This window comes from Anomaloglossus baeobatrachus, chromosome 10 (genome assembly GCF_048569485.1).
Source record: "Anomaloglossus baeobatrachus isolate aAnoBae1 chromosome 10, aAnoBae1.hap1, whole genome shotgun sequence".
In the NCBI taxonomy this organism is placed as follows: Eukaryota; Metazoa; Chordata; class Amphibia; order Anura; family Aromobatidae; genus Anomaloglossus; species Anomaloglossus baeobatrachus.
In genome coordinates this window covers 58174698-58190127 of record NC_134362.1, presented here as the reverse complement: position 1 = coordinate 58190127, position 15430 = coordinate 58174698, and the positions used below count along the sequence as shown (strand labels likewise).

Sequence of the window (15430 nt, the reverse complement as noted above, 5' to 3'; positions counted from 1 at the left end):
GCCATATAGGCAGGAAACACATACACCCTCTACACTAAGGTAAAGTAGTATGTATTAGTATTATCATCTCTGCTATATGTAGTATTCATATTCCTGTTTCTCGATAGGTTGATTAGTAATATGTACTCTTTTAGATGAAGACAGACATTTAGCCAATTGTCTCCATGTAGTATACCATATTTTTCTGTTTATAAGACGCACTGCATTATAAGACGCACCCTAAATTTAAAGAGAAAAAGAGGCTAGAAAAAAATGAAAAGTGGGGCCATCTTGGTAGTGTCTCAACGGGGGGGCGAGGGGTGGGGCAGCAGTGCTGATGCGGGGTTACAGGAGGCAGGGCCGGTGGTGGAGCAGGGCGATGCTGCAGGCGGTATGAGGTAGGCAACATCCAGGAACTGTTGGTGGTGTGGGCTTCAAAGTAATGGTGACCAGAGAGGGTGTGTGCAGATTGAGCTATCAGTTCCATTTTCCTTAAGTCCGCTGCTGGGAGATCGGTAGGCCAGAGGCGGCACAAGTGCAAATGAGATCTTGAGCCGAGAGCTCCATCTGCGTATGCACCGACTCTGAGCGCCATTATTTAAAGCCTGCACCGCCGACATTTTCAGGATGGCCCCCGCCTCCCCTTCCGCAGTGCAGCAGCCCGCATCCCAGCGTCCGCAGCATCGCCCCTGCCTCCTGCTAACTCTCTCCACCACCTCCTGGTTAGCTACATTCAAATTATAAGACACACCCCTCATTTCTTTGTCGCTCCATTGGGAGACCCAGACAATTGGGTGTATAGCTTCTGCCTCCGGAGGCCACACAAAGTATTACACTTTAAAAAAGTGTAACCCCTCCCCTCTGCCTATACACCCTCCCGTGCATCACGGGCTCCTCAGTTTTATGCTTTGTGTGGAAGGAGGCACACATTCACTCATGCTCCCATTTTAGTCAGCAGCAGCTGCTGATTTTATCGGTTGGAAGAAAAGAGGGCCCCCACAGGGCCCCCGGCATGCTCCCTTCTCACCCCACTAAGTAGGCGGTGCTGTTAAGGTTGAGGTACCCATTGCGGGTACAGAGGCTGGAGCCACATGCCGTTTTTCCTTCACCATCCCTTAGAGGCTCTGGGAGAAGTGGGATCCTAACCGGTCATCCATTCACTGGGACCGGGTTCCCTCCGCAGCCCCTGTGGGAATCTGCCGGACAGGAGACTTTGTATCCTCAGGGACAGGGCCCTGCATCTAAAGGTACTCTGTGTCCCCATGGGGACGGTGCATGGAGCGCTTGTTTCACAGACGCTGCAGCAGCTGCTGGTTTTGTGACGACCGGGACTTCCGCGCCGACCGCGCCTGTTTGTCGGCCGCGGTATTAAATTTAGTCCCCGGCTTCATTGCGGCCTAGTACCATAACTCCCGCCCCCGGGCCTGCCAGTCAGGGGTAAGGGCGGGACGGTCGACCTGACGTCGGCAGTGAGGGCTGGAGCATACTTTAGGTTTCCTCCCCCCCCCTCACTGATCACTGTGGGGCACCAGATTCCCGCACTTTACTAGTCGCCGCCCACGGCTCCCTCCTCCCTTGAGAGCTCCGGCAGCTATTTTTACACACATTCTGCCGGTGGAGGATTTCAGGAACGAGCTCTGCAGCTCTGGGAGACCTAAGGCAGGGAATCTGGTGGACACACACCGCTTTGGGCGGTCGGTAAGCCACACCGGTCACCCGGTGCTGGTCCCCCTAGGGTGCCGGAGTGTGTATATATATATAATATATAATATATATATATATATATATATATATATATATATATATATATATATATATATATATATATATATATATACTAGAAGGTGGCCCGATTCTACGCATCGGGTATTCTAGAATTTACGTATTGTGTAGTTCATGTATGATTTTTGTTATATATATATATAGATGTTGTTGTGTGTAGTTACCAAGTGTTTGTGTAGGGCGCTGTACATGTTCTGAGTGTCGCGGGGGGTGAGAGCGGTGTTGTATGTGTGTTGCGTGTGTTGCGTTGTTTGTGGAGCGCTGTGTGTCTGTAGCGTTGTGTGTGTGTGTGTGTGTTGTGCGGTTTGTGTGTGTGTGGTGTGTTTTGGGGGGAGGTATGTTTTGAGCAATGTGTGTGTTGTGCAGTATGTGCGTATATTTGTGTGTGCAGCGTTGTCTGTGTGGGTGTCTGTGTAGGGCGTTGTTTGTGATTCCTAGTGTGTGTGTGTTGTGCAGTGCGCGTGTGTGTGTGTGTTGGGGGGAGGTGTGCACCTCCCATCGTGCTCCACCCGCCATGCTGCGCACTTGCAAACGTGCTCCATCCGCCATGCTGCGCACTCCTAAACGTGCTCCATCCGCCATGCTGCGCACTCCCAAACGTGGTCCATCCGCCATGCTGCGCACTCCCAAACGTGCTCCATCCGCCATGCTGCGCACTCCCAAACGTGCTCCATCCGCCATGCTGCGCATTCTCAAACGTGCTCCATCCGCCATGCTGCGCATTCTCAAACGTGCTCCATCCGCCATGCTGCGCACTCCCAAACGTGCTCCAGTGCGCAGTATGGCGGATGGAGCACGTTTGGGAGTGCGCAGCATGGCGGATGGAGCACGTTTGGGAGTGCGCAGCATGGCGGATGGAGCACGTTTGGGAGTGCGCAGCATGGCGGATGGACCACGTTTGGGAGTGCGCAGCATGGCGGATGGACCACGTTTGGGAGTGCGCAGCATGGGGGATGCAGCACGATGGGGAGTGCGCAGTATGGCGGATGGAGCACGTTTGCTCAGCCTCTCTCCTTCCAGCCTCCCTCAGCATCAGCCTCCCCTCCTCAGCCTTCCTGAGGATCAGCCTCTCTCGTCCCAGCCTCCTTCCTCCCAGCCTTCCCATCCCAGCCTCCTTCCTCCCAGCCTTCCCATCCCAGCCTCCTTCAGCATCAGCATTCCCCTCTTCCCCATGATCAGCCTCTCTGCTCCCAGCCTCCTCCAGCACGGCCTGGTCCTCTGCCGACACTCACACACCCGATCGCATACACTCACACACACCCGATCGCATACACTCACACACACCCGATCGCATCCACTCACACACACCCGATCGCATCCACTCACACACACCCGATCGCATCCACTCACACACACCCGATCGCATCCACTCACACACACCCGATCGCATCCACTCACACACACCCGATCGCATCCACTCACACACACCCGATCGCATCCACTCACACACACCCGATCGCATCCACTCACACACACAGACACTGACGATATCGCACTTACGCGCTCATACTCACAACATCCGGGGATATCACATGCTTCTGGCCATGTGATCCTCCGTCAGGTCCTGGAAGATCACAACAGCACATTTTCGCCGCCGAGAAGCAAGCGATATCCCAGGATGTTGTGAGTATGTGGTTGCGATGTGAGGTGTGTGTGAGGTGTGTGTGAGGTGTGTGTAAGAGTGAGTGTGAGTGTGATCTGATGTGTGTGTATGTTTGTGTGTGTGCGTGTGGATCTTCTGGCGCAGCAGGACCTTGATGGGCTTGATACCAACGTATCCACACCACTCCCACCACTGCCGTGCGAGCGGGGGCCGGGGGGGGGAGGGAGTACAGTACTCACCTCCGTGACAGCGCTTGTAACCATGCGAGCATGGTTAGCAACGTATCCACACCAGTCCTGTGCGAGCGGGGGCGGGGGGGGAGGGGGGGGGTGGGCAGGGAGTACCGTACTCACCTCCGTGACAGCCGTGTCAGTTCGAGAAATGCGCGGGAGGAGGGAGGGGGTGGGGCCAGAGCTAACGTGCATTGCGTGAGGGGGGCGGGGCGGGGCGTGGCCGAATTGCCAATGCCTGCAGGGTGCCGGGGCGAGAGGCCAATCTGTGGGGGGGGCGGAGCCTGGGCGAGCGGCTGGCCAATCCGTGTGGGGGCGCAGCCTGGGCGAGCGGCCAATCCGTGTGGGGGGGCGGGGCCATGGCGAGCCCAGCGGCCAATCAGCTTTGTGTCACCGTAAGGACACAATTTTGGAGCATGACAGACAGACAGACAGATAGACAGACAGACAGACAGACAGACAGACAGAATAAGGCAATTATATATATAGATATATATATATATATATATATATATATATATATATATATATATATATATTTTCTCTGTTCGGCCGGGTTGTTTTGCTTTTGGCTATATACCCTCAGTGATCACTCTCCTAGGAGACAACAGCATGTCGTCCACAAGGAGCAAGGGCGCTAAGGCAAAGGGTTTTTTTTGCAACCTGTACCTCTTGTGCGGCTATGTTACCTGCAGGTTCCACCTACCCTCACTATGAGCAATGCTCGACCCCTGTTGCACTTGCTCAGCCGGAGCCTCGGGCACTAGTGGGCCCCTCGGCTCAGGCAGACCCTCCTGCTTCCCCTGTCCAGGCGGCAGGGACAGAGTTTGCAGTTTTTGCTGAGAAACTCTCTGAGTCGCTTTCACAATCCATGGCTCAGTCTATAAACAAATGGTCTGCCAAGCTACTAGAAGCCTTGCAGTCCAGACCGGTCCTTACACAGGCCCCGGGCACTGTTGGATCATCGCCTCCAGGCCCCTCTCGGTCTGCGCCGCAGCGTGCTCCCGGGGTGGCCCCTAGGTCTCACGTGGAGGACTCCGGCACGGACCACAGTCCCAGACCGGCTAAGCGGGCTCGCTGGGAATCTTCCCCGACTTCCTCACGCTGCTCGGGGTCTCAGCTTGAGGACTCTCTGGAGGATGAGGCGGACGTCGCAGCTCAGGGCTCTGACCCTGACGTTGCTCTCAATCTTGATACACCTGAAGGGGACGCCATAGTAAATGACCTTATAGCGTCCATCAACCAGGTGCTAGATCTTTCTCCCCCAACTCCACCTATAGAGGAGTCGGCTTCGCAGCAGGAGAAACACCAGTTTAGGTTTCCCAAACGTACACGGAGTGCGTTTTTCGATCACTCTAACTTCAGAGATGCTGTCCAGAAGCACAGAGCTTTTCCGGACAAGCGCTTTACTAAGCGCCTTAATGACACACGTTACCCCTTCCCCTCTGACGTAGTTAAGGGTTGGGCTCAATGTCCCAAGGTGGATCCTCCAGTCTCTAGACTGGCGGCTAGATCTGTAGTATCAGTTGCAGATGGCTCATCGCTCAAGGATGCCACTGACGGGCAGATAGAGCTCCTGGTGAAATCCATCTATGAAGCCACAGGCGCGTCTTTTGCCCCGGCCTTTGCAGCCGTGTGGGCACTCCAAGCTATCTCAGCTTGTCTGTCTGAGATTAATGCGGTCACACGTACCTCTGCTCCGCAAGTTGCGTCTTTGACTTCTCAGGCGTCGGCTTTTTCGTCCTACGCCATGAACGCCGTCCTGGACTCTGCTAGCCATACAGCGGTAGCATCCGCTAATTCGGTGGCAGTCCGCAGGGCCATGTGGCTACGCGAATGGAAGGCAGACTCTGCTTCCAAGAAGTTCTTAACCGGTTTGCCGTTTTCTGGCGACCGATTGTTTGGCGAACGATTGGATGAAATTATTAAGGAATCCAAGGGAAAGGACTCGTCCTTACCCCAGTCCAAACCGAAGAGACCTCAGCAACGGAAAATACAACCGAGGTTTCGGTCCTTTCGGCCCTCAGCCAAGTCCCAATCCTCCTCGTCCAATAGGCCAGAGAAGGGCCAGAGGAACTCTTATGCGTGGCGGTCTAAGTCACGCCCCCAAAAAACCGCCGGAGGCACTGCCTCCAAGGCGGCCTCTTCATGACTTTCGGCCTCCCCGAACCGCATCCTCGGTCGGTGGCAGGCTCTCCCGCTTTTGCGACGCCTGGTGGCCACATGTCCAAGACCGATGGGTGAGAGACATTCTGTCTCACGGTTGCAGGATAGAGTTCAGCTCTCGTCCTCCGACTCGTTTCTTCAGAACATCTCCGCCCCCATCTCGGGCCGGCGCACTTTTTCAGGCTGTGGGCGTTCTGAAGTCAGAAGGAGTGGTGATTCCCGTTCCCCCTCAGGAACATGGTCACGGCTTCTACTCCAACTTGTTCGTGGTGCCAAAGAAGGACGGATCATTCCGTCCCGTTCTGGACCTCAAACTGCTCAACAGGCATGTGAGCACCAGAAGGTTTCGGATGGAATCTCTCCGCTCGGTCATCGCTTCGATGTCACAAGGAGACTTCCTAGCATCAATCGACATCAAGGATGCTTATCTCCATGTGCCGATCGCACCCGAGCATCAACGCTTCCTGCGTTTCGCCATTGGGGACGAACACCTTCAGTTCGTGGCACTGCCTTTCGGCCTGGCGACAGCCCCACGTGTCTTCACCAAGGTCATGGCATCCGTTGTGGCGGTCCTACACTCTCAGGGCCACTCGGTGATCCCTTCCTTAGACGATCTCCTAGTCAGGGCACCCTCCCGGGTGGCATGTCAACACAGCCTGACCATCGCTCGGGAGACTCTCCAGCGGTTCGGGTGGATCATCAACTTCCCAAAGTCCAAGTTGACACCGACCCAATCACTGACTTACCTCGGGATGGAGTTTCATACTCACTCAGCGGTAGTCAAGCTACCGCTGGACAAACAGCTTTCGCTGCAGACAGGGGTGCAATCTCTTCTTCGGGGTCAGTCACACTCCTTGAGGCGCCTCATGCACTTCCTGGGGAAGATGGTGGCAGCAATGGAGGCAGTGCCCTTCGTGCAGTTTCATCTGCGCCCACTCCAATGGGACATTCTCCGCAAATGGGACAGGAGGTCGACGTCCCTCGACAGGAACGTCTCTCTTTCCCTTGCAGCCAAAACCTCTCTTCAGTGGTGGCTTCTTCCCACTTCTCTATCGCAGGGAAAATCCTTCCTGCCCCCATCCTGGGCTGTGGTCACGACGGACGCGAGCCTGTCAGGGTGGGGAGCGGTTTTTCTCCACCACAGGGCTCAGGGAACCTGGACTCCGATAGAGTCTTCCCTTCAGATCAATGTTCTGGAGATAAGGGCAGTGTATCTAGCCCTAAAGGCGTTCCATCGGTGGCTGGAGGGCAGGCAGATCCGCATACAGTCGGACAACGCCACGGCGGTCGCGTACATCAACCACCAGGGCGGCACGCGCAGCCGTCAAGCCTTCCAGGAAGTCCGGCGGATTCTGCTGTGGGCGGAGGCCACAGCCTCCACCATCTCCGCAGTTCACATCCCGGGCGTAGAAAACTGGGAAGCAGACTTTCTCAGTCGTCAGGGCATGGATGCGGGGGAATGGTCTCTTCACCCAGACGTGTTTCGAGAGATCTGTCGCCGCTGGGGAACGCCGGACGTCGATCTCATGGCGTCACGGCACAACAACAAGGTCCTGGCCTTCATGGCACGGTCTCAAGATCACAGAGCTCTGGCGGCGGACGCGTTAGTTCAGGATTGGTCTCAGTTTCGACTCCCTTATGTGTTTCCTCCTCTGGCGATGTTGCCCAGAGTGTTACGCAAGATCAGAATCGACTGTCGTCGCGCCATTCTCGTCGCTCCAGATTGGCCGAGGCGGTCGTGGTACCCGGATCTGTGGCATCTCACGGTGGGTCAGCCGTGGGCGCTTCCAGACCGCACAGACCTGCTGTCACAAGGCCCGTTTTTCCATCTGAATTCTGCGGCCCTCAACCTGACTGTGTGGCCATTGAGTCCTGGCTCCTAGCGTCGTCTGGTTTATCGCAGGATGTCATTGCCACTATGAGACAGGCCAAGAAACCAACGTCCGCCAAGATCTATTACAGGTCGTGGCGGATCTTCTTGTCCTGGTGCTCTGATAAGGGTTTCTCTCCCTGGCCTTTTGCCTTACCCATTTTTCTTTCATTCCTTCAATCCGGAATGGACAAGGGTTTGTCACTCGGCTCTCTCAAGGGACAAGTATCGGCGCTCTCAGTATTTTTTCAAAAGCGCCTGGCAAGGCTTCCGCAGGTCCGCACGTTCCTGCAGGGAGTTTGCCACATAGTTCCACACTACAAGCGTCCGCTGGAACCCTGGGACCTTAACAGGGTGTTAATGGCTCTTCAAAAACCACCTTTCGAGCCGCTGAGGGATGTTTCTTTATCACGTCTTTCGCAGAAGGTGGCTTTTCTTGTGGCAATTACCTCACTCCGAAGAGTGTCGGAGCTTGCAGCGCTGTCATGCAAATCCCCTTTCCTGGTTTTTCACCAGGATAAGGTGGTTCTGCGTCCTATCCCGGAGTTTCTCCCTAAGGTGGTATCTCCTTTTCATCTCAATCAGGATATCTCCTTACAGTCATTTTGCCCTCATCCAGTTCACCAGTGTGAAAAGGATTTGCATTCATTAGATCTAGTGAGAGCACTCCGGCTCTACGTGTCTCGCACGGCGCCCCTGCGCTGTTCAGATGCGCTGTTTGTCCTGGTCGCTGGCCAGCGTAAGGGTTCGCAGGCTTCCAAGTCAACCTTGGCTCGGTGGATCAAGGAACCGATTCTTGAAGCCTACCGTTCTTCGGGGCTTCCTCTTCCTTCGGGGCTGAAAGCCCATTCTACCAAAGCCGTGGGTGCGTCCTGGGCATTGCGACACCGGGCTACGGCTCAGCAGGTGTGTCAGGCAGCTACCTGGTCTAGTCTGCACACCTTCACAAAACACTATCAGGTGCATACCTATGCTTCGGCAGATGCCAGTCTAGGTAGGCGAGTCCTTCAGGCGGCGGTGGCCCACCTGTAGGAAGGGGTCGTTTTTCGGCTCTCTGTTATTGAGGTATTCTTTTACCCACCCAGGGACTGCTTTTGGACGTCCCAATTGTCTGGGTCTCCCAATGGAGCGACAAAGAAGAAGGGAATTTTGTTTACTTACCGTAAATTCCTTTTCTTCTAGCTCCTATTGGGAGACCCAGCACCCGCCCCTGTTTCCTTCGGGCTGTTTGTTCTTTTGTGTACACATGTTGTTCATGTTGAATTGTTCCTTTGGTTCATGGTTTTCAGTTCTCCGAACATCCTTCGGATTGAATTTACCTTAGACCAATTTATAAGTTTCCTCCTTCCTGCTTTTGCACCAAAACTGAGAAGCCCGTGATGCACGGGAGGGTGTATAGGCAGAGGGGAGGGGTTACACTTTTTTAAAGTGTAATACTTTGTGTGGCCTCCGGAGGCAGAAGCTATACACCCAATTGTCTGGGTCTCCCAATAGGAGCTAGAAGAAAAGGAATTTACGGTAAGTAAACAAAATTCCCTTCTTTCCTCCCAAATTTTGGGAAGGAAAAATGCGTCTTATAATCCGGAAAATACGGTAATTGCTTCATTACATGTGTTTTAACCATTTTCTCCTTTAAAAAGACCTACATGTAACAAAAAACTTGGAAAATAGTTTGTTTATATTCTGTACTGATTATTTCTTCATCGTTCCTTATGGGAGACCCAAACCATGGGTGTATAGCTTCTGCCTCCGGAGGACACACAAAGTACTACACTCAAACGTGTAGCTCCTCCCTCCGGGCTATATACACCCCCTGGATGACAATCTACCCAGTTCAATGCTTTGTGTCAGGAGGATCACACACACACATGCATTCTCTGATTTTTCATTTTTATTTTGATTTTAAAGATATGGAAGAAAAGCGGGTCCAGTCTGGACTCCCGGCATGTCCCTTCTCACCCCACTGTGTCGGCGGTGCTGTTAAGGTTGACTTTACAAGGCTGGAGCCTTCACATGCCGCGCTCCTTCACATCCTCTGAGAGGCTCTGGTTTGAAGTGGGAGCCGTCTCGGTCCTCTCTGCTTGCAGGAGACCGGTCTCCATCCGCAGCCCTGTCTGGTTCCTGCTAGAAGGAGCGTTTAACCCCCCCTCAGGGACTGGCCCTGCGTCTCAGAAGCTAAGTATTGAGACGTTTTTCAGGGGTCCCGGGTACTTTTATTAAGGGGAAAGTGTGTTTTTTATCTTTACTGTAAATCCCGGCCGGTTCTGGGGGTTTCCCCTGAGAACCGCGCCGAAGGTGCCTGCTCGTCGGCCGCATGTTAAAATCTAGGCCCCGGCTTCTGTTTGGGCCTAGTTTCGGTTTCACCTCTGCACGTCATTCAGGCAGGGGAATAGAGTGGCGCCGCCCACCGGCCGGCCAGCAGAGGGAGGAGACTCCTCTCTGAGGAGATGTTCCCCTCCCCTGCATCTCTCCTTAGCCCTCCGGTTTCCCGCTCTTGGGCTAATCTCCGCCCCCCCTCCTCCTCCCAGCGCCATTTTCTCAGCGTTTATCACACTGATCGGCGCTGGATGCTGCAGCTGCTGCTGTTTAGGAAGGCTGACGCTTCACTGGGGGTCTGAGCTGTGGAATCCGGAGGGCACACAGAGAGCGGTCTGGTAAGCCACAACCTCTGGTTGTGGGCTTTATTATACACTCTCAGGACATTCTACAGGAGTGTATTTTGGCTGCAGAGCTTCCTCCTCAGCAGCATGTCTGTCACCCGGAGCAAGGCTGCAAACATGTACGCTATATGCACTGCATGTAAGCTCATTCTGCCAGAGCCAAGCACATACCCACATTGTGATGCCTGTGCTAACATGGTTGTGTCTCAGCCTGGAGCCTCCTCAGGGGTCCCTCCGGCTGCTCCGGCCCCAGTGGCTGAACCCCCGGCCTGGGTAGCATCCTTTTCACAAGCTATTTTCCAGTCTTTTGCCGACTCCATGGGGCAGCTGTCCCGGACACTGCTGACCATGCATCAGCCCTCTTCTCAGGGTGCCTCTGCTGCTCCGAGCTCTGCAGAGCCCTCAGAGCATGTCCTAGGACCCCGTCCCCCTAAACGGAGACGCAGGGATCCTTCTCCTTCCTCTTCCCACGGCTCTGATTCACGTGCCGAGGTGCAGGGCGAGGAGGATTCGTTTACTGTGGGCTCAGACGCTACCTCTATGTACCCCATTGACTTGTCTGAGGGTGATGCGGATGTTAGTGACTTGATTGCGTCCATTAACTCCGTACTGAACCTCAACCCACCAGAGTCAGAGGAACAAGCCTCTCTGGTAGAGATACACCAGTTTACCTCACCTAAGAGAGCTAGGAGCATGTTTTTTAACCACTCCAGTTTTCAGGCCACTGTTACCAAGCCCAGGGCCTGTCCTGACAAACGTTTTCCGAAGCGTAGTTCTGATGACCGTTTTCCTTTTCCACCAGAGGTGGTTAAGGAATGGGCCCAGTCCCCAAAGGTAGACCCTCCGGTGTCCAGAATCTCAGCCCGCACAGTCGTTGCTGTGGCTGATGGCACTTCTCTTAAGGATCCCACTGACCGCCAGGTTGACCTTCTGGCCAAGTCTGTATATGAGGCGGCAGGAGCCTCGTTCTCCCCGTCTTTTGCGGCAGTGTGGGCTCTTAAGGCAGTCTCTGCCTCTCTGGCGGAGATACATTCCCTCACCAGGGACTCTATTCCTGAGATGGATGCCTTAACTTCTCAAGCTTCGGCTTTTGCATCCTACGCCATGTCTGCCATCCTGGAGGCTTCTCACCACACGGCGGTGGCCTCCGCTAACTCCCTCGCGATCCGCAGGATCTTATGGCTTCGAGAGTGGAAAGCAGACGCTTCCTCTAAGAAGTACCTTGTGAGTCTTCCTTTTGCTGGGTCCCGGCTGTTTGGTGAACAACTGGATGAAATAATTAAGGAAGCTACTGGCGGGAAGAGTACTTCCTTGCCACAAACTAAAGCCAAGAAACCTGTCCAGGGCAGGAACCAATCGAGGTTTCGTTCCTTTCGTTCCTCTAACTGGTCATCCTCTAAGCCCTCGACCTCGTCCACTACCGCAGCCAAGGATCGTAAACCCAACTGGCGCGCGAAGCCGCGTCCTCAAAAGACCGGAGGAGCCGCTGCCACTAAGGCAGCCTCCTCTTGACTATCTGGCTGCGCCAGCAACGTCCTTGGTCGGTGGCAGGCTCTCCCACTTTGGCGACGTGTGGCTTCAACACGTCTCCGATCAGTGGGTGCGGGATATCATCTCCCACGGCTACAGGATAGAATTTTCTTCCAGCCCGCCAAACAGATTTTTTCTGTCCACCCCCCCCCCTGCTCCAAAGCCGCCGCCTTCTCTCAGGCCGTGGCATCCCTGCAGGCCAACGGTGTAATTGTACCGGTTCCTGCCCGGGAACGGTTCAGCGGTTTCTACTCAAACCTCTTTCTAGTCCCCAAGAAGGACGGTTCCTTCCGGCCCACCCTGGATCTCAAGCTTCTCAACAAGCATGTCCAGGTACGGCACTTTCGCATGGAATCTCTGAGATCGGTCATTGCTTCAATGACCCAAGGAGATTTTCTGGCATCCATCGACATCAGAGATGCCTATCTGCATGTGCCTATTGCGGTTTCACACCAGCGTTGGCTACGCTTTGCAATCGGAGAGGAACATTTCCAATTCGTGGCTCTCCCCTTCGGCTTAGCCACGGCCCCTCGAGTATTCACCAAGGTCATGGCAGCAGTGGTCGCGGTCCTGCACCTCCAGGGGTTGGCAGTGATCCCTTACCTGGACGACCTTCTAGTCAAGGCCTCATCCAGTGCAGACTGCCAGCGGAGTGTCTCGCTCACTCTCGCCACGCTCGTTCAGTTCGGGTGGCTTGTCAACCTGCCCAAGTCCACTCTGACCCCGATCCAGGTGCTTATGTACCTAGGGATGCAATTCGAGACTCTGCCGGCACTTGTCAAGTTGCCCTTAGTCAAACAGCAGTCCCTTCGTCTGGCGGTGCGCTCTCTGCTGAGGCACCGCCGTCATTCCATCAGACACCTCATGCAGGTGCTGGGTCAGATGGTGGCGTCAATAGAAGCGGTTCCCTTTGCCCAGTTCCATCTGCGTCCCCTGCAGCTGGACATTCTCCGCTGTTGGGACAAGTGATTCTCTTCCTTGCACAGGCTGGTGGCTCTGTCGTCACAGACCAGGAGCTCCCTTCAGTGGTGGCTTCGGCCCCTCTCTCTGTCTCAGGGACGCTCCTTCCTGACTCCGTCCTGGGTGATCCTCACCACGGATGCCAGCCTCTCCGGTTGGGGAGCAGTATTTCTCCATCACCGAGCACAGGGCACTTGGACTCCGTCCGAATCAGCCCTCTCGATCAATGTGCTGGAGATCAGAGCTGTGTTTCTAGCTCTCCTAGCCTTTCACCACCTGTTGGCGGGCAGGCACATTCGAGTTCAGTCGGACAACGCGACAGCGGTTGCCTACATCAATCACCAGGGCGGGACTCACAGCCGTCTGGCGATGTTGGAGGTTCAACGAATCCTCCAGTGGACGGAGGACTCCAAGTCCGCCATATCTGCAGTCCACATCCCAGGCGTGGAAAACTGGGAGGCCGATTATCTCAGCCGTCGAACCGTGGACAGCGGCGAGTGGGCCCTGCATCCGTCAGTGTTCAGATCAATCTGCCGCAAGTGGGGCACTCCGGAAGTGGATCTAATGGCATCCCGGCACAACAACAAGGTTCCGGTTTACGTGGCTCGCTCCCACGATCCTCAAGCATTCGCAGCGGACGCACTGGTTCAAGATTGGTCTCAGTTCCGTCTGGCCTATGTGTTTCCCCCTCTAGCTCTCTTGCCCAGAGTTCTGCGCAAGATCAGAATGGAGGGCCGTCGGGTCATAATCATTGCTCCGGACTGGCCCAGGCGAGCTTGGTACCCAGACCTGCTCCGTCTGTCCGTAGGGGTGCCGTGGCATCTCCCGGACCGCCCAGACCTTCTCTCTCAAGGTCCGTTCTTCTGCCAGAATTCTGCGGCTCTCAGATTGACGGCGTGGCTCTTGAGTCCTGGATCCTGACGGCTTCAGGCATTCCCTCTGAGGTCATCTCCACTATGACTCAGGCTCGGAAGTCTTCCTCGGCCAAGATTTACCACAGGACTTGGAGGATTTTCCTGTCCTGGTGTCGCTCTTCCGACCATGCTCCTTGGCCGTTCTCCTTGCCGACCATCCTGTCTTTTCTACAGTCCGGTCTACAGCTAGGACTGTCCCTCAATTCCCTCAAGGGACAGGTGTCGGCTCTGTCGGTATTGTTCCAGCGGCGTATCGCCCGACTGGCTCAGGTGCGCACCTTCATGCAGGGCGCATCTCACATCATTCCTCCTTACCGGCGCCCCTTGGATCCCTGGGACCTTAATCTGGTCCTCACGGCCTTACAGAAACCCCCCTTTGAGCCTCTCAGGGAGGTTCCCTTGTTCAGACTTTCACAGAAAGTTGTTTTTCTAGTAGCCATAACTTCTCTCAGGAGAGTTTCTGATTTGGCTGCGCTCTCTTCGGAATCCCCCTTTTTGGTGTTTCACCAAGACAAGGTGGTTCTTCGTCCGACTCCGGACTTTCTCCCTAAGGTGGTGTCTCCTTTCCACCTTAACCAGGACATTTCATTGCCTTCTCTTTGTCCGGCCCCTGTGCATCGCTTTGAGAAGGCGTTGCATTCCTTAGATTTGGTGCGGGCGCTCCGAATCTATGTGTCACGCACCGCCGGTTTTAGGCGGTGCACCTCACTTTTTGTGCTAACCACTGGTCAGCGCAAGGGTCTCGCTGCTTCTAAACCGACCCTAGCTCGTTGGATCAGGTCGGCTATCACCGATGCCTACCAGTGTTCTCAGGTGCCTCCTCCGCCAGGGATTAAGGCGCACTCGACCAGAGCTGTCGGTGCCTCCTGGGCTTTCAGGCACCAGGCTACGGCTCAGCAGGTTTGTCAGGCTGCCACGTGGTCCAGTCTGCACACTTTTTCGAAGCACTACCAAGTGCATGCTCATGCTTCGGCAGATGCGAGCTTGGGCAGACGCATCCTTCAGGCGGCTGTCGCCCATTTGTGAAGTTAGGTTTTGCCTACTTCTCAGTTTGGTTTATTTCCCACCCATGGACTGCTTTGGAACGTCCCATGGTTTGGGTCTCCCATAAGGAACGATGAAGAAAAAGAGAATTTTGTTTACTTACCGTAAATTCTTTTTCTTATAGTTCCGACATGGGAGACCCAGCACCCTCCCTGTTGCCTGTTGGCAGTTTTTTTGTTCCGTGTGTTTCACCGGCTGTTGTTAGTAGACAGAGTTCCGGTCTTTCCGAGTTTTACTCTATCTCTACTTATGGGTGGATGTCCTCCTTCAGCTTTTGCACTGAACTGGGTAGATTGTCATCCAGGGGGTGTATATAGCCCGGAGGGAGGAGCTACACGTTTGAGTGTAGTACTTTGTGTGTCCTCCGGAGGCAGAAGCTATACACCCATGGTTTGGGTCTCCCATGTCGGAACTATAAGAAAAAGAATTTACGGTAAGTAAACAAAATTCTCTTTTTTCTATTGTGTTTGATACATATACTGTGCTTCTTTTACCAGTATTTCCCTTTTCCAGCAGTTGGGGTATATTCAGACATAGCAGATTTTTTATTATTATTTTTATTATTATTATTATTAGCGCCATTTATTCCATGGCGCTTTACATGTGAATGGGGTATACAAAATAGGGACAGGTACAATAATCACAATCAATACAAGGCATAGACAGGTACAGGAGCATAGAGGTCCCTGCCC

At 54.3% G+C, this 15430-nt stretch overlaps 1 protein-coding gene across 1 annotated transcript in view; it reads left to right on the top strand.

The window, feature by feature from the left end:
- Nucleotides 1-15430, top strand: part of FRMD8 (FERM domain containing 8) — an 83299-nt gene that overhangs the window by 31509 nt on the left and 36360 nt on the right. Inside the window, exon 6 of the mRNA XM_075326814.1 lies at nt 1-39. This exon is cut by the window's left edge and continues 128 nt beyond it. Coding sequence (XP_075182929.1) covers nt 1-39 — 39 coding nt within the window. The remainder of the gene's footprint in view (nt 40-15430) is intronic.